General features: G+C 50.6%; 1 protein-coding gene across 5 annotated transcripts in view; it reads right to left on the bottom strand.

Annotated features, from left to right (window-relative positions):
* The window catches only part of NEGR1 (neuronal growth regulator 1), a 171,975-nt gene that overhangs the window by 78,945 nt on the left and 70,888 nt on the right, over positions 1-22,142 (bottom strand). For all 5 annotated transcript variants that reach the window (XM_030953651.1, XM_030953652.1, XM_030953653.1 and 2 more), the window contains exon 2: positions 19,849-20,081. In XM_030953651.1, coding sequence (XP_030809511.1) covers positions 19,849-20,081 — 233 coding nt within the window. The remainder of the gene's footprint in view (positions 1-19,848; positions 20,082-22,142) is intronic.

The raw sequence follows: 22,142 nt of genomic DNA, 5'->3' as shown, positions 1-22,142 counted from the left end.
TCCATTGAAAAATTAACCTGTGCTTGTGAGGGTGATTAAGCTCCATTCCCACTCACTGAGAATCCTCAGCCTTCCCTGCCCCAAACCCCCTCCCTGCCTCATGGCCTCAGGGATTTCAGCCTGGCAGCAAAACCCTAAATTCCTGTTCTTTCCTGCTCCTGTTCTTCCCATTGTAATCAGAAAGACAAAGCAACTTGTGCCTGGAAAACCACACACACAGCCAGAACAGTCAAACCATGGAGTTCTGGAATCATTAAGGCTGGGAAAGAGCTCTAAGAACATCATGTCCCACCATCATTTTGAGGGGGGAAAAAGGGGGAAAACACAACAGGCAATCAAAGGAAAGATTTGAGGAAAAAACCAAACCCAAAGCAGGTTGCAATGGAATAGTTAAATATCTTTAAAATGGCTCAAAATGTCAGGATTGCAGAGAATCCCCCCAAAAGCTGGACTGTGCAAGGCTCACTCTGCCAGGTGACAGTCCTGTGCTGCAAAATCCAGAATGGCCATCAAGGAGCTGCTTGGAAGGCTCCCAGAAACTGGGACCCACTGCAGGGTGAAACCTGCCCGGATTTCACCAAGGGCTCCATATTATTTGTGTGATGAAATCCCAGAATGGTTTGGGTTGGAATGGACCTCAGAGCCCACCCAGTGCCAGCCCTGCCATGGCAGGGACACCTCCCACTGTCCCAGGTGCTCCAGCCCCAGTGTCCAGCCTGGCCTTGGGCACTGCCAGGGATCCAGGGGCAGCCACAGCAAATCTGGGCACCTGTTCCAGGGCCTGCCCACCCTGCCAGGGAACAATTCCCAATTCCCAATCTCCCATCCATCCCTTCCCTCTGGCAGTGGGAGCCATTCCCTGTGCCCTGTCCCTCCATCCCTGGTAAAATAAACCCTCCACCTGCCTGGCAAACCCAGGCACTGCTTCCATCCTCTGCCCTGGAAACAGCACTGATCCCCTGAACAGTGAATGCCACACCCCAAATCCCTGATTTTAAACTGAAACCAACCCTAAACATCTCCAAGAATTATTCCCAGCAAACTCCTTGGTGTGGTTGAACATCTTACATCCTAAGTATAGATCACAAAAAAAGACAACTGTGCTTTTTGGGGTAGTAACATTTTTTATCAATACTTGACTGAAAATTGCTCTGCTTTTTATACTTTTTTTTTTTTCATTTCATACTTAGATCAGCCCAATATTTACAGAGCAGTGAAATGCCCCCACCACAAACAGCATTTCCAGAGTGTGTTGAGCAGAGGTCTAAACGAGGAGAGCTTTTGCAGCAGGAGCCCTCCCCTCTGACAATCAGTCACCAGCGGGGACAGCTCCCAGCCCCTTTGCTTTTGCATTTCCATGATTAGTTCCTCGAGGCACTTTGATTGAAGAGCGTTGCCCAAAGGTCTCCACCTCCTCCTAATTAAACACAATTTGTCTCAAACACAGCAGCTTTGGCAAAGTGGGGCTGAGGAAATAAATGATGGGTGGGCTGGGAAGAGAAATGGTTTCATCTCCAGCCTTCATTTATTTCCAATTCCGCCGCCAGCGCCGAGGCGTGACACAAGGTCTCACAAAAGTGGCACTTGCCTAAGTTTGGGAGGAATCCTCTCCCTCCTTGAGATCCGTGGCAGTCACCAGCATCTCTGTAAATTCATGGGGCACCACTGGTGTTCACAACTCTATCTTCACCTGTTTTCTGTGGCCAGCTTATCTGAGACCAGTCTGAGGACATTGTCAGGGTGTGAGTGGAAAATGAATGATCCTGTTTGGGAATTCTGTGCCGCTGGGGTGAGGCCTGAGTCTGTGGCTTGTGCCTCTCCACCTTTCCTCCTGCCAGGGCAGTTCAGCTGTCCCAGGGGCACACTCCTGGGATGTCCCAGTGGGACACTCCTGGGATGTCCATCTATCCCAGTGGACACTCCTGGGATGTCCATCTGTCCCCACTCCTGGGATGTCCATCTGTCCCAGTGGACACTCCTGGGATGTCCATCTATCCCAGTGGGACACTCCTGGGATGTCCATCTGTCCCAGTGGGACACTCCTGGGATGTCCATCTGTCCCAGTGGACACTCCTGGGATGTCCGTCTGTCCCAGTGGACACTCCTGGGATGTCCGTCTGTCCCAGTGGACACTCCTGGGATGTCCATCTGTCCCAGTGGGACACTCCTGGGATGTCCGTCTGTCCCCACTCCTGGGATGTCCATCTGTCCCAGTGGGACACTCCTGGGATGTCCGTCTGTCCCAGTGGGACGCTCCAGGACCACAGAGCACGAGGAGCAGGAGGTGCAGCTCAGCCTTCCCCCCTCCCTGGAAAAGCTTTCAGACACTCCACGAGCTCCTTTTAGCGAGCAGCACTCTGCAATCAGAGCTCTGCCAACTGTTTAATCATGGAAATGGAGCCAAAAAGTTATAAAGGGCAAAAATAACGATAAAAAAAGCAACCTCCTGGTGGCTGGAGCCAAAGCCCTCGCAGCTGGGCACTGATTGCTGGCTGAGCAGGGCCCCATTGCTGGGGCTTATTAATGCCCAGGGCTGGGACAGGGCTCTGGAAGGGCAGGGATGGCTCTCCAGCCAGCACCAGCACAGAGTATAGGCTGTGAATGGTTTCCTGAGCTCTGGAAGGGCAGGGATGGCTCTCCAGCCAGCACCAGCACAGAGTATAGGCTGTGAATGGTTTCCTGGGCTCTGGAAGGGCAGGGATGGCTCTCCAGCCAGCACCAGCACAGAGTATAGGCTGTGAATGGTTTCCTGGGCTCTGGCACAGGCTGCCCAGAGAAGCTGTGGCTGCCCCTGGAATGCCCAAGGCCAGGTTGGATGGGGCTGGAGAGGAATGGTCATAACTATGAAAACAAAGGCTGAAATAATACAAGATTTTATCTGGTAAAACCAGCGCTCCCCTGGACTCAGCTTATAACCTCACTAGGGCAAGACAAGAAGAGAAGAGTTTGCCCAGGGTACGAAAGGGACAACTGCGTGGGACAGGATGAACACTGGTCAGTTAAACAGAGCCTGGATAAACCTGAATAAACCACTCTGAACATCTCCAAAAGCTCCTGGTCCCAGGGCGCTCCTGAAGGAGCTGCAGAGTGAAAGAGGCCAATGAAAAAGCAGCCAAACCCCATAAATATCCCAGCACAAACCTCCAGCTTCCCCAGGCTGCCAAAACCAGCCCAGCCCTCCCCTCCTCCTGGGCCAGCACCCCCGGGCCACACTGGCCCTGCTCCTCCTGAAGGTGTCAAAAAGCTGCTGTTATTACATAAGGACACACACATTATCCCCTTAAAACCCCACTGCTCCCCTTCCAGCCCAACCTAAATCCTGCAAGGTTCGATTTCCACCCAGCAGCGAGAGCAGCACTGTTTGCTCAGCCAGAAAAGCAATAAAATGTAATAATTCAAAACAAACTCGGATTTCCCTTTCTTTATCCTCGCAGACAAAGGAAGAGCTGCACCCAGGGTGTGCAGGCTGCTGAGGGGGCTGCGCAGGTTTGGAGCCAGAAAACCACGGAATTATGGAATATCCTGGGTTGGAGGGGCCCCCATGGGCCATCAGTCCCAGCCCCGGCCCTGCACAGACACCCCAACAATCCCAGCCTGTGCTCCCAGAGCTCTGGCGCTGCCCAGCACCCTCTGGGGGAAGAACCCTTCCCTAAATCCAACCTAACCCTCCCCTGGCCCAGCTCCAGCCACCCTGTCCCTGTCCCTGTCCCCGTCCCTGAGGCTGGAGTTTGCACACTCAAATAGGGATGTGCATCTTTTAAACACAAATCCCAACGCACGTGGGCAAAGGGATTTTCACTGAAGGATTCCTGCCACACAAGAAGTGCCAAGAAAAGCGTTCTAGACTGGAAAATTAGAGGTAAAACCTCATCACTGCTCCTTACAGGCAAAATGAGAATATTAGAGGGTTGTGACAGGTAAACAGTGATATACCTGTTGCTGCTCATGCTGTCACAGGAACTAAATAAAAGCTGTAATGATTTGTGATGATTTCTTGTAACTCTGCATTTTTCCTTTTGGAGAACTCTACAGGTTCAGTCTCTCTCCAGCGAGCCTGAATGACAGATTTACATCGTATTCCCAAGATAGTTATTAAAATAATTTCCCTTGACAGTTCTCTGGCTGCATCACTCCCCCTTCTCTGTATCCCAACCATATGGCTCTGCTTACTCCCCATTTTAAGCGTTTTGCTCTGGTGTGAAAAGCAGTTCCTGGTCCTTTCCTCTCAGCCCCAGCTCTCTCTAGAGCCCAGCCCCACAGAATATTCAGAGCTAACAGGGACCCCCAAGGACCGCTGCCTCCAAATCCTCAGGGAACTCCACCACGGGGCTGCTGCAGGGCTGGAGCCCCTCTGGAGCCAGGCTGGGACACCTGGGGGTGCTCACCTGGAGAGGAGAAGGATCCAGGCAGAGGTCAGAGCCCCTGCCAGGGCCTGAAGGGGCTCCAGGAGAGCTGGACAGGGACTGGGGACAAGGGATGGAGGGACAGCACACAGGGAATGGCTCCCACTGCCAGAGGGCAGGGATGGATGGGAAATTGGGAATTGGGAATTGTTCCCTGGGATGGTGGGCAGGCCCAGGTGCCCAGAGCAGCTGTGGCTGCCCCTGGATCCCTGGCAGTGCCCAAGGCCAGGCTGGACACTGGGGCTGGAGCACCTGGGACAGTGGGAGGTGTCCCTGCCATGGCAGGGGGGGAATGAGATGGGATTTAGGGTCCCTCTCAGCCCAGCCCAGACTGGGATTTTGTGAACCAGCAGCTCAATTACACAACTCCCTGTCGATGTCACTGCCTGCCTTGTCCCTTTCTCCTCACCTCACAGGGAAGGAACCCCACCCTCCCCATGGTCCCTCAGATCCTGATGTGATTTCCAGCGTGAAGCAGCTGCTCCTCCCTGTGAGAATTCTTTGAGAGCATTCCCTGAGAGCATTCCCTGTGAGCATTCCCTGTGAGAACTCCCTGTCCCCGGGGATGGAGCCCTCCCCATTCAGGCTGAGTCAGACAGAAGAGGGAGGCAGCACCGGCCCTGCCCAGCCCAGCAGTGCCTCTCCAGCTGCCCTTTCCTGGGCTGTGCTGCTGCCCTGGTGCAGAGCACAGCCACCCTCGCCCTGCCCAAGTGCTGCTCCTCCCCTCATCTGTGTGTCTGATTTCTCCCGAGGCTCCTGCCTGCCCTGTCCCTATTGGATTGCAGCTCACTGATCCCAGAGCCCTCTGACATCCACCACTGGGGCTTTGCAGCCTGCTGTCACAGCACTCACAATCTGGTGTCACTGGCAAACTGCAGAGGTGTGACCTCGGGTACATCACCCCATCCATGCACTGACATCCCTCTGAGCCCTCCTGGGATCCCCAGGGCCCCTCCAGGCCCCTCTGCACTGTTGGAATTGAGGACATCCCTCTGTCTGTCCTGGACTGCCAGGACCCTGCCAGGGGCTCAGAGACCCTGGCACAGAGCCCAAAACACCTCTGACTTTGATTGTGACCCATGGGAAAAGTTACCAACCTTGTATGAGGATCTGCGAGCCACGAAAGTATAAGGAATAACTACTTTGTCATGAGGTGTAAAAATAGATTTTTTGGGGTTTTTAGAATGGGGATTCAAGGAGCAAGATAAAAGAATCTGAGCGTGTCCTGCCTTTCTCCTTCTTCTTCTTGGCCTCCATCTTCTGCTGTGCTGGTGGCACTTTTGGATTGGTTTAGAGTAGAAGCTCACTGTCTGACACAGGTGACAGGCATTGGGAAGGAATTGTAAATATTGTACAGGTAGTTTGTAGTATAAAAGATAACACTGCCCTGGGGCAGGCAGAGTGCCTCTGACTGACCTGCTGAGCGGAACTCAGCTGGACAGGAGAGAGAATTTTATAGATAAAGAACAATAAACAACCTTGAGAATGAGAAATGAAGAGCTCTGACTCCTTCTCCAACCGCCAGGCTGGGAAAAGAGAATTTCTGACACATCTCAGGGTCACTGTGAGCAGCTAAAGCCCTGAGACTGCCCAGGGAATTACTGATGGTCATTCCCTCGGTGATACTTGGAACTGCTGCGCACCCACCCTGCAGCACTCTGCTCTGGCTGTGACCAAGTTTTGGACAGGAAAGGCAGGGCCAGCTGTGTTTGCCTCACCCCAGCGTGGGGATGTGCCTGCCCTGCACTGTCAGCCTCCCCTGAGAGGGAAGTTAGGCCGGGCTTTGGTGGGCCAGCACTAAAAATGAGCGTGGCTCATTCAGCCCCTGTTGCCATGGGGTGGTTTATGAGATGATGGCTCTCTGCTTGTCCTGAACACAAATATATCTGTGACCGTGTTCACAGGGGTCTTGGGATGAGGGGAGAGATGAGGATCTGACTCCATGTTTCAGAAGGCTGATTTGTTATTTTATTATATATATTACAATGAAACTATACTAAAAGAATAGAAAAAAATGTCATCAGAAAGCTAGTTAAGAATAGAAAAAGAAATAATAATAACATAAGCTTGTGTCTCGGACAGAAAGTCCAAGCCAGCTGACTGTGACTGGCCATTAATTAGGAACAACCAACATGAGCTAATCAAAGAACTACCTGCTGCATTCCACAGCAGCAGACAATTATTGTTTACATTTTGTTCTTGAAGCTTCTCAGCGTCTCAAGAGGAAAAATCCTAAAAAAAAGATTTTTCATAAAAGATGTCTGTAACTTATATACTGAGCAAGTTTCCACTCCTCCACTCAGTCCAAGGGAGGACAGGCTCCTTCCCTGGATTAAGTCAGCGGATACAAATTTATTCAGTATTTATTTTTGTTCTCACCACAAAGCCTAGAAATTAGTAATGATTATCTAACACTGAAACCTGGAATTGCTTTCCACATTATTAATTCCTCCTCTTGAGCTGCCGCAGAGCTGCCCCCATCCCACGGAAACGCGTGGGGAGTGGTGTGATTTAATCTTCCTGACACTGCAGTGACATGGGAACTCCTGGGATTAATGGGGATTAATGGAGTTATTAATATTCATATTCTACAGACAGTTAGCAGTGAATTGCCATAGCACCGCTGCCTGCCCAGCAGCTTGGGATGCCTGGCAGAGACAGGGCACAGAATTCTGCCCTTATTTCTCTGCAGGAAAACCAGCTGGGTTCCAGGTTCTTCCCAGAGGGCCCCAGCCCAGCCCTGAGGTGCTGATGGGATGGCTCTGCGGCACTTTGCAGGGCATTGTGTGGCTAAATCCGGGTAAATTGGGATTTTAGTGGCCAACCCGCTGGTGATGGCCCAGGGGAGGTAAAGAGAGAACAGCAGCTCCCTCGCAGGGCGCTGGACTAACCAGGAGAAAACCATCCCCTGGTTATTGGAGAATGATCCAGCCTGGAATGGCAGACCCAGCCCATGGGCGCCCGGGATGGCCCCGCGGGCACAAATCTGGGTGGGTGAAAATGGGCATGGATCCTGCCCCTGTGAATTATTGGGTATAAATCACCAGGTATAAATTACAGGGTATAAATTACCGGCTATGAATTACCGGGTATGAATTACCGGGTATGAATTCCCTGTTATTGGGGACTCCAGTAACGATGGATAAATCAAATTTGCCAGATCTGCACTGGCAGCCAGAGGGGCTGCTGGGCTGGGCACTCCAAACCCTGCTTCATTAGGGGTTCAGTGCCCAGCTAATGACCCTGCTTCATTAGGGGTTCAGTGCCCAGCTAATGACCCTGTCCTGGTCCTGCAGAGCAGCTCTGTCCATTGGAGGGGAGAGCGACAGCAGGGGTTTAACTGTGCCAGGGGGCACCCAGAAATTAATAAATGAATGAATAAATTAAAAATAAATAAAATCTCAATTCTCTGTGCCGGGGCACCACGGCCTGGGCACCCAGAAATGAATAAATAAATAAATAAATAAATAAATAAATAAATAAATAAATAAATAAATAAAATCTCAATTCTCTGTGCCGGGGCACCACAGCCTGGGCACCCAGAAATGAATAAATGAATAAACAAACAAACAAACAAATAAATAAAATCTCAATTCTCTGCGCCAGGGCAGCACGGCCTGGGCACCCAGAAATTAATCAATGAATGAATGAATAAATAAATAAATAAAATCTCTATTCTCTGTGACGGGCCACCACAGCCTCGACATGCACAAATTAAAAAATGAATAAATAAATAAAATCTCAATTCTCTGTGCCAGGGCACCATGGCCTGGGAACCCAGAAATTAATAAATGAATGAATAAATAAACAAATAAATAGAATCTCTATTCTCTGTGCTGGGACATCACAGCCTCAGCACCCAGAAATGAATAAATGAATAAATAAAATCTCAATCAGTTCATGGTAATTGGAAGTTAAAAGCCACTCAGCACATTCTGCTGGCCCGGGCAGTGCTGGGGGCCAGCATTGCCCTGGGTCACAGTGACAGAATGCCAGGAGTGGAACTGGTTAAACTGCACTTTGTGCTTCGTCACCCCGGCCAGGGACTCCATGGGGATTACTCAGCGTGATCCATGACAGAACCACAGGAGCCCCAGCCTGCTGCACTCACAGCTCCCTGGGCACCCAGAATCACGGGATCCCACACGGGTTTGGGTGTGAGGGACCCCAAATCCCCCCAGTGCCACCCCTGCCATGGCAGGGACCCCTCCCACTGTCCCAGGTGCTCCCAGCCCCGGTGTCCAGCCTGGCCTGGGCACTGCCAGGGATCCAGGGGCAGCCCCAGCTGCTCTGGGAATTCCAGCCCAGCCCCTGCCCACCCTGCCAGGGAAGGGATGTCACAATCACATTGTTCCCAAAAATCCCCCCAAATAATAAAGGCAATGAAAACACGTCTGTGAGGAAGTGGAGACCACGCAGCACATAAATAATGATTTCCACAGGATCTCAGGGATGTCAGTGTGTGTGCTGGAGGTTGTTTCCCACCCTGTGAGTGAGCAGGAGCAGCTTGTTTCCATAAATCAATGGGAGCTTGGAGCAAGGAATGATTTCTTGCTCCTAAAGGGCTCTGGGTGCCTGTGCTAAGCAGGGTTATGAAGGAAATGATTTGCCACAGCTCTCAAACCCCAAACCTGGGCTGAGGAAAGTTCACTCAGAGACTGCTGTTATCACATCCAGCGATTTGGGAATATTTATGGGCAAAATATTTGGGCGTGCTAACTACATCCAATTCAGTGGGAGCACAAAACAAAGCCTCTGCTTTGAAGTGTTTGGAACAGAAAGACTTTAAACCAACCCTTTCACTGTGTAATGGAACGCTTGTGTTAATTATAATTCCTTTTGCCAGGATCTGTTTTACATAACAAAGCTAATCTGCCAACTATTAAGGAAATTTCCCCATTTTCTCTTACAGATGATAGAAGGGGAAATAATATCATATTTTAAATGCAAAGTGGGGATGATTAAAATTTCAGTCTAAATAAAATAAGAACATTTCTGAATCCTAGAGACAACAAAACAAGTAATCCACGGGGGTCAACAGAATAACTCACTTACAATTCTCTACTTGAGCCTTTGGTATTACAAAGCTTTGTATAAGTAAGCAATTTTTAGCTGTTTATTCTGCTCCCTGTAATGTCTTCAGCTCTGCTGGCCTTGAGGCAGGTTTGGAATCAGAGGCTTAGGAACGCTCTGGTTTTATCGAGCTCCTGAAGTGCCTCTTTATCCATTCAAATCTGCACACTCACATTCAAGTTCACGTCTCTCTCGTGAGATTTCTGTTTAATCCTTTCCTTACAAATGAACATATTAACCTGAAGGGAGAGATGTTCAAAACATCAGGTGAAAAAAAAAAAAAAAAAAAAAAAAAAAAAAAAAAAAAAAAAAAGGATGCCAAAACCCACAGTAAAAGGAGATTCTGTGCGTGCATCTCCTTGAGCACAGCATTCAAAATTCACCCATGGGGCTGTGCCGTGCTGCCTGCACAAATTCCAGAGCTTTTATCTGAATAGCTGGGATAAAAGACCTGTGATAAGTGGGTATAATAGGAGTTGGAGTCATATTATGGGATTGTATTACGAATCAATGCTGTGTGGTTTGATTTTGCTGTCGTTTGCTCGTCTGGAGCTAAAGATCTTGTACTATTTATTATCCTCGTTCCTGCCTCACAAATGACACCGTGCAGGAAATGGAGCCCCAGTAATTTCAGTCTCAGGGTTTGCATTGTGAGGCTCCTGTGAGGAAACTCCTCAGAACATCTCCCTGCAGGGTCTGCTCCCAGAAACCAGCACGGAATGTTACAGGGCTGGGATCAAAGGAAACAACATCAGTCTCAGGCACCCAGCAAAAGGCAGAGAAAATCAGGGAATCACAGGGTCCTTCAGGCTGGAAAAGCCCTCCCAGACCATGGAGTCCAACCATTCCCCAGCACTGCCAAGGCCACCCCGACCACGTCCCCAGGTGCCGCATGCACACAGCTTTGAAACCCCTCCTGGCATGGGCACTCAGCCCTGCCCTGGGCAGCTGTGCCAGGGCTGGACAGGGCTGGCAGAACTTCTCCTGATCTCCAACTTCTGAGGTTGGAAATGCAGGATGTAGCTGGGGCTGTGTTCTGTCCCCATCTGTCAGAGGTGGGGCAGTTATCCTCTGTTCATTGGGCAGTTTTCTTTATTTCTCCCACATCCAATCCTCCCTCCAGGAGATCTCTGACGTTAATGGGCCATTAATTATCAATTATTCCCTGTACCCCTGCCAGGGAAGAGAATCACAGGATTTGCTGCCCTGGAGTCCATGGATGGACAGCTGAAGTTTTCTTCACACCTCTAGGAAAGCTGTACAATCAAAGATCCACTCCTTCAAATGGAGATTTTCCGGGCAGGAAACATTCAATCCCAATCCTTTAAAGCTGCCTGTCAAATTCCTCACAATTCAATCCTGCAGGATGAATCTGCCACTTTACTTCTTAGTCGTTTTTTCAGTCGTCTCCAGAAATTTTCCTAAATTAGCTCCCTACATTCTTTTTAAAGACAGGCATTTGGTTCTGCTCCTTCCAACTGGTGGATTTGGCTGCTTGCAAATATCAGATATTGTCATCATCCTCCCTTCACCCTCTCTGAGGCTACGGAATGGAAATGAAGCCGTGGGGGTTTGGGAATGAGGAGTGAGTGCAGAACACGAGGAAATGCTCCTCGTGTGCGGAGTGTGAGGAGAGCCTGCTGAGCCTGAGCCATCCCACCCCTGGTGCTTCTCCCAGAGCCACAAACCCAGCTCAGAGCACTGAACGTTTTCCTTCTCCAAGTCCCCAGCTCATCAATCCAAGCCAAGATGTGCCATGGAGTAAATCCCAATGGAAGAATGGCATCCTCTCACTCTGAGGTGGGGTTGAGAGAGAAGATGCACTGCTATTGTTTCCCGTTTCAGAAATCACCTTTGCAACGCACAGCTCTGTCCCCAGCCCCCCTTTCCCAGCTGGTAAATCCTGAGGGGCTGGACTGAGGGTGCATTCCCAGAACCTTTCCAGGTCACTGCTCCCTGTTCTCCAGCGCAGCCTCTGAGCCCAAACGTTCCTTTTCCCTGGCTCACTCGCAGGCTGTTAAAGTGCTTCAGGTCTGTGCATTTCTCCCCTTTCCTCTGCATTTCCCGAGGAGCTCCCTGCCCCTCTGCTGTTTCTGGTTTATGAACGAGCTGCTCAGCAGAGTGGGGCACTCCAGCCTGGTCATGCCCAGCCAGCTCTGGGAGGGAGCCCCACGCCAGCAGCTCCTGCAGCAGCCTTTGCTGAGGCACAGCTGGCACCAGCAGCATCAATCAGGGCCCCTGCACTGCTCAGGGGAACAATCCCATCTCTCAGGCTGGCAGGAGTTTAAAAGCAGCAACAGACAAACTCCCTGCACATCCCTGTGCTGGGAGAGGAGCAGCAGCACGGGCTGCAGGTGCCAGAGTCTCTGTCACACACATCTTTTATGGAAAATCCTTTCCTTAGGATTTTTCCTCCTGAGAAGCTGAGAGGCCTCAGGAACAAAATGTAACCATTGATTATCTGCTGCTGCGGAATGCAACAGGTGCATCTGTGATTGGTCTCATGTGGTTGTTTGTAATTAATGGCCAATCACAGTCTGGCTGGCTTGGACAGGGAGTCCAGGACACAAGCCTTTGTTATCATTCTTTCTTTTTCTATTCTTAGCCAGCCTTCTGATGAAATCCTTTCTTCTATTCGTTTAGTATAGTTTTAATGTAACATATATCATAAAATAATAAATCAGCCTTCTGAACCATGGAGTCAGATCCTCAACTCTTCCCTCATCCTGGGCCCCCTGTGAACACCATCAGAGTCTGCAACGCCAGAGGAAGGCAAAGACAAGCCCAGCCCCTGGGATCAGCTCCCCAGCAGCAGCCATGGCAATGGGGTGTGAGCTGTGCAGCTCCTCTCCCTGCAGGTATTCCACCAAAGCTCACTGCTCCTTCTGCCCCCAGCCCCAGCTGCACTTCCCCTTGTGCCTGGCCCAGCTTCACTCCTGCCACCGGAGCTTCTTCAGAGAGAAAGGGAAAGGGAAGAGGCTGGCACAGAAAAGCGAAAAGTGGAGCATTTAAAGCAATGCCCCAAAAGGACAGGCTCTGTATCAATGGCATTTTGTACCTTGTTATTGTAGAATCACTGAATGGGTTGGGCTGGAAGGGACCTTGAATCCCACCCAGTGCCCCCCCTGCCATGGCAGGGACACCTCCCACTGTCCCAGGTGCTCCAGCCCCAGTGTCCAGCCTGGCCTTGGGCACTGCCAGGGATCCAGGGGCAGCCACAGCAAATCTGGGAATCCCATCCCAGCCAGGAACAATTCCCAATTCCCAGTCTCCCATCCATGCCTGCCCTCTGGCAGTGGGAGCCATTCCCTGTGTGCTGTCCCTCCATCCCTTGTCCCCAGTCCCTCTGCAGCTCTCCTGGAGCCCCTCCAGGCCCTGGCAGGGGCTCTGAGCTCTGCCTGGATCCTTCTCCTCTCCAGGACTGAACAACCTCACAGAACAAATTTTGATGCTGGTGCTTTTAACTACAAATACATAAAATCATGAATCCCTGGAGCCTTGGAGCCTGAAATCAGGTTTTTGTTCCTTTAAAGAAGTGCTGCATTCTGGAGCCATCCTACAGCGATTCCCTTCATTGCAAAGCAGCAGATTTCACCCGTGTTTGCCTGAATCCCAAGATTTCATGAAGTATTAATGAATTTAGAGAGCCCAGGGCACAGAGTAGGCCCAGCCACCACTCCTGGTTCATTCCCCCTCTTTCCATAACTCCAAAAGCCCTGTCCTTCAGAATGCTTTGGGATCCTTCCCAGCTGGCTGGCTTTGTTTCACTGAGGGAGGTGGATCATTATTTTCTTTATCCTAAGCATTTTTTTGGGGGGGCGGGATGGTTTATTTTTTAGCTTTATCCCATATTTTTTCCTCCTCCTGTACCTGGCATTGCCATGTAAGACAAGAAGTTCCTGAAAGAGCCTTTGGACTCTGCTGAGGGCACTTTAACAAGACCCTCACGGGTCACCAGCCATCCCACTGCACTCAATTCACTGGAACAGAACCAATCCTCCTGGGGCCCCGGAGGAAATGATCGTTTTGTGCCCATTGTCCCCTGCCTGCAGATTCCAGACGGTGGAAATTTCAGGCTGGTAATGGAAATTCGGCCGCAGCCGTGACCAAAGCACCTCCAACGTGGCAGAATGATGAGTTTCAGACGAGAGCAGCCCCGCTCCACTCCAGATAAAGCATGCTGATTTCCATCCCTGCCAATGAGCTCACCTCCCAGCGCCAGCATTTCCTGTGCCTCGAGCCCAGGGAGGAACCACCCAGGTTATTTCAGAGGGAGAGATCCCCCGCAGCTGTGTGGGAGGAATTCAGTGAATGGATGAGTATGGGAATGCACAAAATCAGAGGGGTTTGGGATAGCTGCAAAAGGCAGGTTTCAGAGACAGCAGAACTGAGTAGAGCTAAAGCAGCAGCCATGAGATTGGTCAGCAGAAAAATTATTTAAACTGTAGAAAAGCAAGGGCAAATAGAACAATAGTTGTGTATTAACGCTTGGCTACAATTACTCTCTAAGCTGCAGAAAGTTTATCTAGCAAGATATTAGGAAGGTTGAAGCTTAATAATGGAGCTCTGTGTGTGATGGTGTTCACAGGGGTCCGAGGATGAGGGAAGAGATGAGAATTTGACTCCGTGTTTCAGAAGGCTGATTTATTATTTTATGATATATATTACATTAAAACTATACTAAAAGAATAGAAGAAAAGGTTTTGTCTCAGAAGGCTGGCTAAGAATAGAATAGAAAGGATGAATAACAAAGGCTTGTGGCTCAGACTCTCTGTCCGAGCCAGCTGGGCTGTGATTGGCCATTAATTCCAAACATCCACATGAGACCAATCACAGATGCACCTGTTGCATTCCACAGCAGCAGATAACCATTGCTTACATTTTGTTCCTGAGGCCTCTCAGCTTCTCAGGAGGAAAAATCCTAAGGAAAGGATTTTTAATGAAAAGATGTCTGTGACATCTGTGCGTTGTGTTTTAAGGCTCACAAGGCAGGTATTTTATTTGAAATAAGCAAGCACTGTTTAACCAAAGGTACCTGTGCTTGTAGTGCTTGGATAGAACTCCTGTCAATGTGCTTTTGCTTTGTGTGATTGGTCAAGAAGCTTTTATAAAGTGAGTTGTAACATTGAGTTCTGTGTCTGCTGCCTGGGATGTGAGCTGCTGGCATCTTCCCATTGTCATACCCATGGAATGAGACTGCTGCTGGAAAATAAACCAGCTCAGGGCACGTTCCACAGCAGCCCTGTCCCTTGGTGATCTGTAAATAGCCCCTGGCCGGTGTCAGATGAGGAGCACAGATCCCGGGGAGAGCCCTGGGATCAGCCTCTGCTGGCACCTTAAAGGCACTGGGAGCAGCAATGCAGGGCTGGGATGCTGCTGCTGGGACAGGGACAGGGACAGACACCCTGTGGGGTCTCCATCCCACAGCAAGCTCCCGTGCCTGCCTCCCCCTCCCCAGAAATGTCTTTTTCTCCCTGTGCTGAGCAGGGACAGGATGATAACGCGGCTGGCACCAGCAAGTTAATTTTATAAAGGGAGCTGACACCCTGCTCGAGTGCTGGCAATTTAAAAGAGTAATGGATTGTCAGTTTTAGCTGGGAAGTGGTTGTTAGATGATTTTAAAGTCTTTTGCATATTTATTTTGTCCCACTTTAAATAAATTTGGGGAAGATTTATCTCGTTAGCTTCAAATGCAAGTCCCTCTTGGCCCGGCTGAGGAAACAAATTAGACTTTGCAAACATTGCAAAGACTAAATCAATACATTAATATTTAGGGGACATTAAGGGGGTTTATTAAACAGAAAAAGGGCCTAGAGTATTACTTTGGGAACATTATACATGTTTAAATAAAAACCTGAGGTTATGGTTCCTGACTGAATCTGTAAAAGGCATTTCCATGGAAAACTGAATTATTTACAGCTCCCGTGTCGGGAGCAGATTCCTGCAGGGTGAGGGGGAGCTGGGAGGGCAGCACAGGAGTGGGGCTGGGGCTGGGGTCCCTCTGAGACCTGCCCTGTGTCCCTGTTTGGGGCTGGGGTCCCTCTGAGCCCCCCTTCTTTTTAATAAGGTCACTGAAATTAAGTTAGCTGGATTATCTTCTCTTTCATGTGGTTTTTCCTTCACAGATGTAAATGTGGGCTGAAGACACAAGTTCTATTTTTCATCAAAAGCCTCAGGTAATTTCCCTGCTCCAAAAGGGAGTAACTGCAGTGAGTGGCACTGACCGAGCCTGTACCTGCTGGTGTCCTTCAGGGGCTGTGCTGGCTTTGGCACAGGGATTTGGGAGCCCAAACCCAACCTCAGCTCTGCCAAAGCCCCCTGGGTCTGGGGGTCCTGAGTGGGGCAGAGGCTGCTGCTGCCCTGGGTGTCACAACATCTCTTATGGAAATTCCTTTCCTCGGGAGTTTTCCTCCTGAGAAGCCAAGAGGCCTCAGGAACAAAATGTAACCAATGGTTATCTGCTGCTGTGGAATGCAACAGGTGCATCTGTGATTGGCCCATGTTGGATGTTTGTAATTAATGACCAATCACAGTCCAGCTGGTTCGGACAGAGAGCCGACACACAAACCTTTTAATCATTCTTTCTTTTCTATTCTTAGCGGTCTTCTGATGAAATCCTTTCTTCTATTCTTTTAGTATAGTTTTAATATAATATATACCATAAAATACTAAATCAGCCTTCTGAACCATGGAGTCAGATCCTCGTCTCTTCCCTCATCCTCGGACCCCTGTGAGCGCTGTCACACCTGGGGAACGGACCCTGCTCCCTGCGCTGGGAATTAAGGTGGCTTTAACCCACAAAATGTGTTTGTTTGCTCCCTGAACACTGTCAGCCCAAGCAGCAGAGAGGAGGTGTTGCACAGCCAGCTCTGGTTCTGGGTGTGCAAGGCTCACACACTCCAGGGAAAGGGGGAGCTGGGTGTGCACAGCTTTGGGGGAGCTGGGTGTGCACAGCTTTGGGGGGGCAGATGGGTGTGCACAGCTCTGGGGGCAGCTGGGTGTGCACAGCTTTGGGGGGCAGATGGGTGTGCACAGCTTTGGGGGCAGCTGGGTGTGCACAGCTTTGGGGGAGCTGGGTGTGCACAGCTCTGGGGGGCAGATGGGTGTGCACAGCTTTGGGGGCAGCTGGGTGTGCACAGCTCTGGGGGCAGATGGGTGTGCACAGCTTTGGGGGCAGCTGGGTGTGCACAGCTTTGGGGGCAGATGGGTGTGCACAGCTTTGGGGGCGCTGGGTGTGCACAGCTCTGGGGGCAGCTGGGTGTGCACAGCTTTGGGGGGCAGATGGGTGTGCACAGCTCTGGGGGCAGATGGGTGTGCACAGCTTTGGGGGAGCTGGGTGTGCACAGCTTTGGGGGGCAGATGGGTGTGCACAGCTTTGGGGGCAGATGGGTGTGCACAGCTTTGGGGAGCTGGGTGTGCACAGCTTTGGGGAGCTGGGTGTGCACAGCTTTGGGGGCAGCTGGGTGTGCACAGCTTTGGGGGAGCTGGGTGTGCACAGCTTTGGGGGAGCTGGGTGTGCACAGCTTTGGGGGAGCTGGGTGTGCACAGCTTTGGGGGCAGATGGGTGTGCACAGCTTTGGGGCAGCTGGGTGTGCACAGCTTTGGGGAGCTGGGTGTGCACAGCTTTGGGGGGCAGATGGGTGTGCACAGCTTTGGGGGAGCTGGGTGTGCACAGCTTTGGGGGCAGATGGGTGTGCACAGCTTTGGGGGCAGATGGGTGTGCACAGCTTTGGGGGAGCTGGGTGTGCACAGCTCTGGGGCAGCTGGGTGTGCACAGCTTTGGGGGGCAGATGGGTGTGCACAGCTTTGGGGGGCAGATGGGTGTGCACAGCTTTGGGGGAGCTGGGTGTGCACAGCTTTGGGGGCAGATGGGTGTGCACAGCTTTGGGGAGCTGGGTGTGCACAGCTTTGGGGGGCAGCTTCACTGCAGATCATTTTGTGCCTGGAGTCTGATGTTTTCTGGGAGCTTTAGATGCTAACAACAACAAAATAAAAACAACAGGATCACACAGAATCACAGAATAATGAGGCTGGAAGAGACCTCTAAGATCATCAAGATGCCCCTAAGCCTCCCCTCGTTTCTTCTGGGACAGAGCAGACCCCTGGCTCCTGCAGCTGCAGGAGGTTTTCTGCTCTGGGAACTCATCCCCAGGGCTTGGGAAGGGCTGAGGCTGCTGCCCAGCGCTCCTGTTCTCCTGGGACTCCTGGGGTCTCATCATTTATTCCCAATGCCAGGGGAAGCCCAGTGCCCTCAGACAGAGCAGTTTTGCTTTGCCCTCACTCATTTCTGCCCCAAGCAGAGGCTGTTCCTAATCTCCAGATACCCAGCTGGGGAAGAACTAACAGGGAATCCTAAAGGTGATCCCAGGACAACTCCTTGTGTGATCCTGGGACAAATCCTTGTGTGAGCCTGGGATAAATCCTTGTGTGATCCCCTGAGAATTCCTTGTGTGATCCTGGGACAAATCCTTGTGTGAGCCTGGGATAAATCCTTGTGTGATCCCCTGAGAATTCCTTATGTGATCCTGGGACAAATCCTTGTGTGAGCCTGGGATAAATCCTTGTGTGATCCCCTGAGAATTCCTTGTGTGATCCTGGGACAAATCCTTGTGTGAGCCTGGGATAATTCCTTGTGTGATCCTGGGATAACTCGCTGCATCCCCCCCTGACAGCTCCCTGTGTGATCCCAGGACAGCTCCCTGTGTGATCCCAGGATTTGACCCTCTGGAGCAGGAGGGGCCATCCCAGTCCCTCCAGCAGTGACCTCGGGGTCCCACTGGGATCACAAATGGGTGCCAGGGGGTCCCTGCACACAGGCAGGCACTGAGGGCTGCAGGACCAGCCCTCCCAGAGCTCTGATCCCCACCCTGTCCCCACCCAGAGCTCTGAGTGCCACCTGCAGGGACGGGCACTCCATCCCTCCCTGGGCAGCTCCAATCCCTGACCCCTTTCCATGGGGAAATTCCTGCTGGTGTCCAACCCAATTCTCCCCTGGCCCAGCCTGAGCTGTTCCCTCTCCTCTGTCCCTGTCCCTGTGTCCCTGCACGTGCCCCAGACCGAGCGCGAGGGTCCTGAGGCCTCTCACCAGGGTCACAGCAATGACATTTTAATAAAAATATCCACGATATTTTAATCAAACACACACGCTGAGCTCAGAGCTCCAGCCCAACATTCCCGCAGGATTCCCGTGGCTATGACAATTGGTGTGGGAGGTGGCTCACCCCGTTATTTCTAAGGGATTTCCATGTGCCACATGGATTAACAGGGATTGCCAGTTCAATTCTTCTCCTCTATATTCATTGCTTTATTACTCATAAAAATGCAAAAGAAAATGTTAATGATGATTGCACCAAAGACTAATAAGTTAAAGCCTTAGGTTATACTTTGCATTTCTGAAGATATAAATGCAATTGCTTAATAATTATGCATATTTTTAACTATTGAGTTATTATTTCTCTATATGCTCATAGTTAGCCTAATTAATTTTAAGCTCCTGTTGATGTATTTTATACACGCAATTAATTTCCAACTTGTTTTTTTAGCCCTTGCATGGGGGCATTAATTATTAGGAAGACAATCAAAACCAAGAATTGTTCACCCTGGAACAATACAATAAATATTAAATCCATGTGAAAACTGACAGCGGAGGAAAGGAAAGGAAATTTCAAGGAAATTTCAAGGAAAGGAAAGGAAAGGAAAGGAAAGGAAAGGAAAGGAAAGGAAAGGAAAGGAAAGGAAAGGAAAGGAAAGGAAAGGAAAGGAAAGGAAAGGAAAGGAAAGGAAAGGAAAGGAAAGGAAAGGAAAGGAAAGGAAAGGAAAGGAAAGGAAAGGAAAGGAAAGGAAAGGAAAGGAAAGGAAAGGAAAGGAAAGGAAAGGAAAGGAAAGGAAAGGAAAGGAAAGGAACTCTGAAGGGGTTGCAGTTTGCCATGCCATGTCACCACATTTCTCTTCACAGAGAAAAGCAAGGCATGATTCTTCCCAAGAATATTTCTGGGTTTCACATTCTCTGAACCTCAGAGAAAGAAAACACAATTCTTATCTCATTTGCTGTGCCTGTGTTTGGCAAAAGTAGAATGCAATATGGAGATCGTTTACCCAGAGTGATGGAGTTTCGTTTCCTCGGCCTGTCACGGCCAGGCGTGTGTGTGTCGGGACTGTCAGGACAGTCACACACTGTGCAGTGTGCGCAGAGCTGAGTGCTTGGCAGAGTCAGTTTAGATGTAATGTAATACAGTGCAATATAATATAGAATAATATAGTATAACAAAGTAATCAATTAACCTTCTGGGAAAAAAAAAAAAACAACAAAACCCCACAAAAATGAACAAAAAAAACCCCCAAAAACTGTAATGCCCAGGCTGCGCCAGCCTACCGTGCACGGTGAGGTGCACCTGCATGGTCCTGGGCGTGTGCTGGGTCTGCACAGAGCAGGTGTAGGGGCCGTCGTCCGTCACGTCCACGTCCTGGATCTGCAGGCTGTACTCGCGGCGGTTGGCCGTGGCGATGGACACGCGCGGATCCACCGACCACTTGTCGCTGCCCGCGAAGATGATGCTGGAGCGGTTCAGCCAGGCCCCCTTGGAGGCTCCATCTTCCAGGTAGCACCTGGGGAGAAGGGAAACCCTGAGCACGGGGCGGGGGGAGCTGCCCGGTGCCACTCACTGCTGTGTTTGGGCTGAGCACAGCCGGGGTTTATCAGAGCTGAGCTCACACCAGGAATCGCTGCCAGCTCAGAGCCAGCCCAGACCCCACAGCCCAGCTCGCAGACACAGGAACCACGGGTGCATCTGTCTGCCCTGCTCTTCCTGCCCTGCTCTGCTGCTGCAGCACTGGGAGGAAAGCCTCAGTTATTATTCCTGCCTAGGCTGGAATAAAAGAAAACCCATTCCTTTCTCCTGCAGCCTCAGCCCTGAGGGTCAGCAGCACTGTGTGCTCCATGGAAAATTCCTGCCCCGTTCCTGAGACACAGCCCCCTTCTGCTGCTGAGCTCAGCAACCGAGACACTTTTCCAGGAAAAACTGTCTGGACACCAGAGAATCCAAACCAGCTTCTTTTCAGAGGGGTCACAGAACTCCAGAACCCCGCAACGGTTTGGGTGGGAAGGGACTGGACAGCCCATCCCATGATCCCATCCCATTATCCCATGATCCCACCCCATTATCCCATTATCCCACCCCATTATCCCATCCCATTACCCCATCCCCAGGAGCTCCTCTCCCTCACTGGCTGCAGTGAGGGCTCCCAGGACAGGGAGGAGATTTAGGAGCAGCTTCATTCCTCGAGCTGCTGGAGGAGCCTGAGCCTGCCTTGGGGGTGGAGGATGTCTAAGCCTGGCTCAACAGCACCGTGCTCCATTTCCCAGAGGCAGCACGTGGGAAAAGGCAGAGCAGCCATGGAATAAGGGGCCAGGGAAAGCTGCACGGGCTCAGGGCTGAGAGCAGGGAGCTGCAGAGCCAGCAGCCATCGGGAAGTGATGCTGTGGCACCGGGAAATCTGCATTCCTCTCCACAAATTAACAACTCTTCAGGAAACATGGAGAATGAATTAGGCAAATTTTAGACTCACCCCCCCATGCCCACCTTGGAATTGAAGGCTTTGAAACAGTTTTAAAAGCTGGAGGAAGGTAGGAAGGAGGATAATACAAAGTGCAACAGACTAATGGGACATTTTTATTTCATAAAGAGCTTTCTACATGAAGGAAATCCAAGAGAAGAAGGGAATGCAATAGAGCTCATCCCTTTGATGAAACATTAAAATACCACAACCATAGAAATTGGAGGGAGAAAATGGTGATTTGGTGCCTTAAGCATCTGGCAGTATTGTTTAAGTGGAAAATGACATTCCATTCAGGAATAAGGAACTGGAAACTTCAGGCTGAAATGCTTCAGAAACAAAGCAAGAGAATAACCATTCATTTAATTAATGATCTCAACATTAAATCTGAAAGGGTTCTGAGGGATAAAATGTGCCCATTTATAGAGCAGAGAATTGGGATGTCACCGGGAAGCGGCACTTTGAGGTTAGCGTCCCTGCAGGAGGAGCTGTGTAGGGTCTGGTCCCATCCAGGGAAGGCAAGGACCCTCTTTCAAAGTCCTGAGAACGTTTTGAACTCGGTTCTAATGAACAGCAGGGCGGGAGAGGCAGAGAAAGCCCCAATTCACGGAGGTTTTTCCAGCACGTGTTCCTTTCCCGGTGGCTTTCTGCAGCAGCTGGACGCAGTCCATGCAGCACAGCTGAGCAGCCTGGGCCCAGGGAGCTGTCCCTGCCCGGGGCTGGGCTGCAGGGACACCAGATTTAAGGTCCCTCCCACCCCAAACCACCCCGGGACTCCAGGGATTACAAATCAGCACTTTTGCAGGTAGCCTGTGGTTCAGTGAGCATTTACCACTTCATTAATTTCACTCTCCCGCTGTTTATTCGCGCTCACACGTCCAAACCTTGGAGGGAAGCCTCAGCACCGTGAATTCTTCCCCGAGGAGAGAAAAGCAGCCTCGTCCTCCTCCTCTCCCAGCACAAAACCCCAGCTCCACCAACTCCCTGCTCTCTGCATGGCTCACCAGAAAAGCAAAACAAGTCAGAAAAGAATTCACAGAATCACTGGGGCTGGAAAAGACCTCCAGGATCTCAGGCTGATGTCACAGACATCTTTTATGGAAAACCCTTTCC

The sequence above is a fragment of the Camarhynchus parvulus genome, chromosome 8 (genome assembly GCF_901933205.1).
Source record: "Camarhynchus parvulus chromosome 8, STF_HiC, whole genome shotgun sequence".
Classification (NCBI taxonomy): Eukaryota; Metazoa; Chordata; class Aves; order Passeriformes; family Thraupidae; genus Camarhynchus; species Camarhynchus parvulus.
Note: the sequence above shows the minus strand (reverse complement) of the source record. Positions and strands in the feature narration are given on the sequence as shown.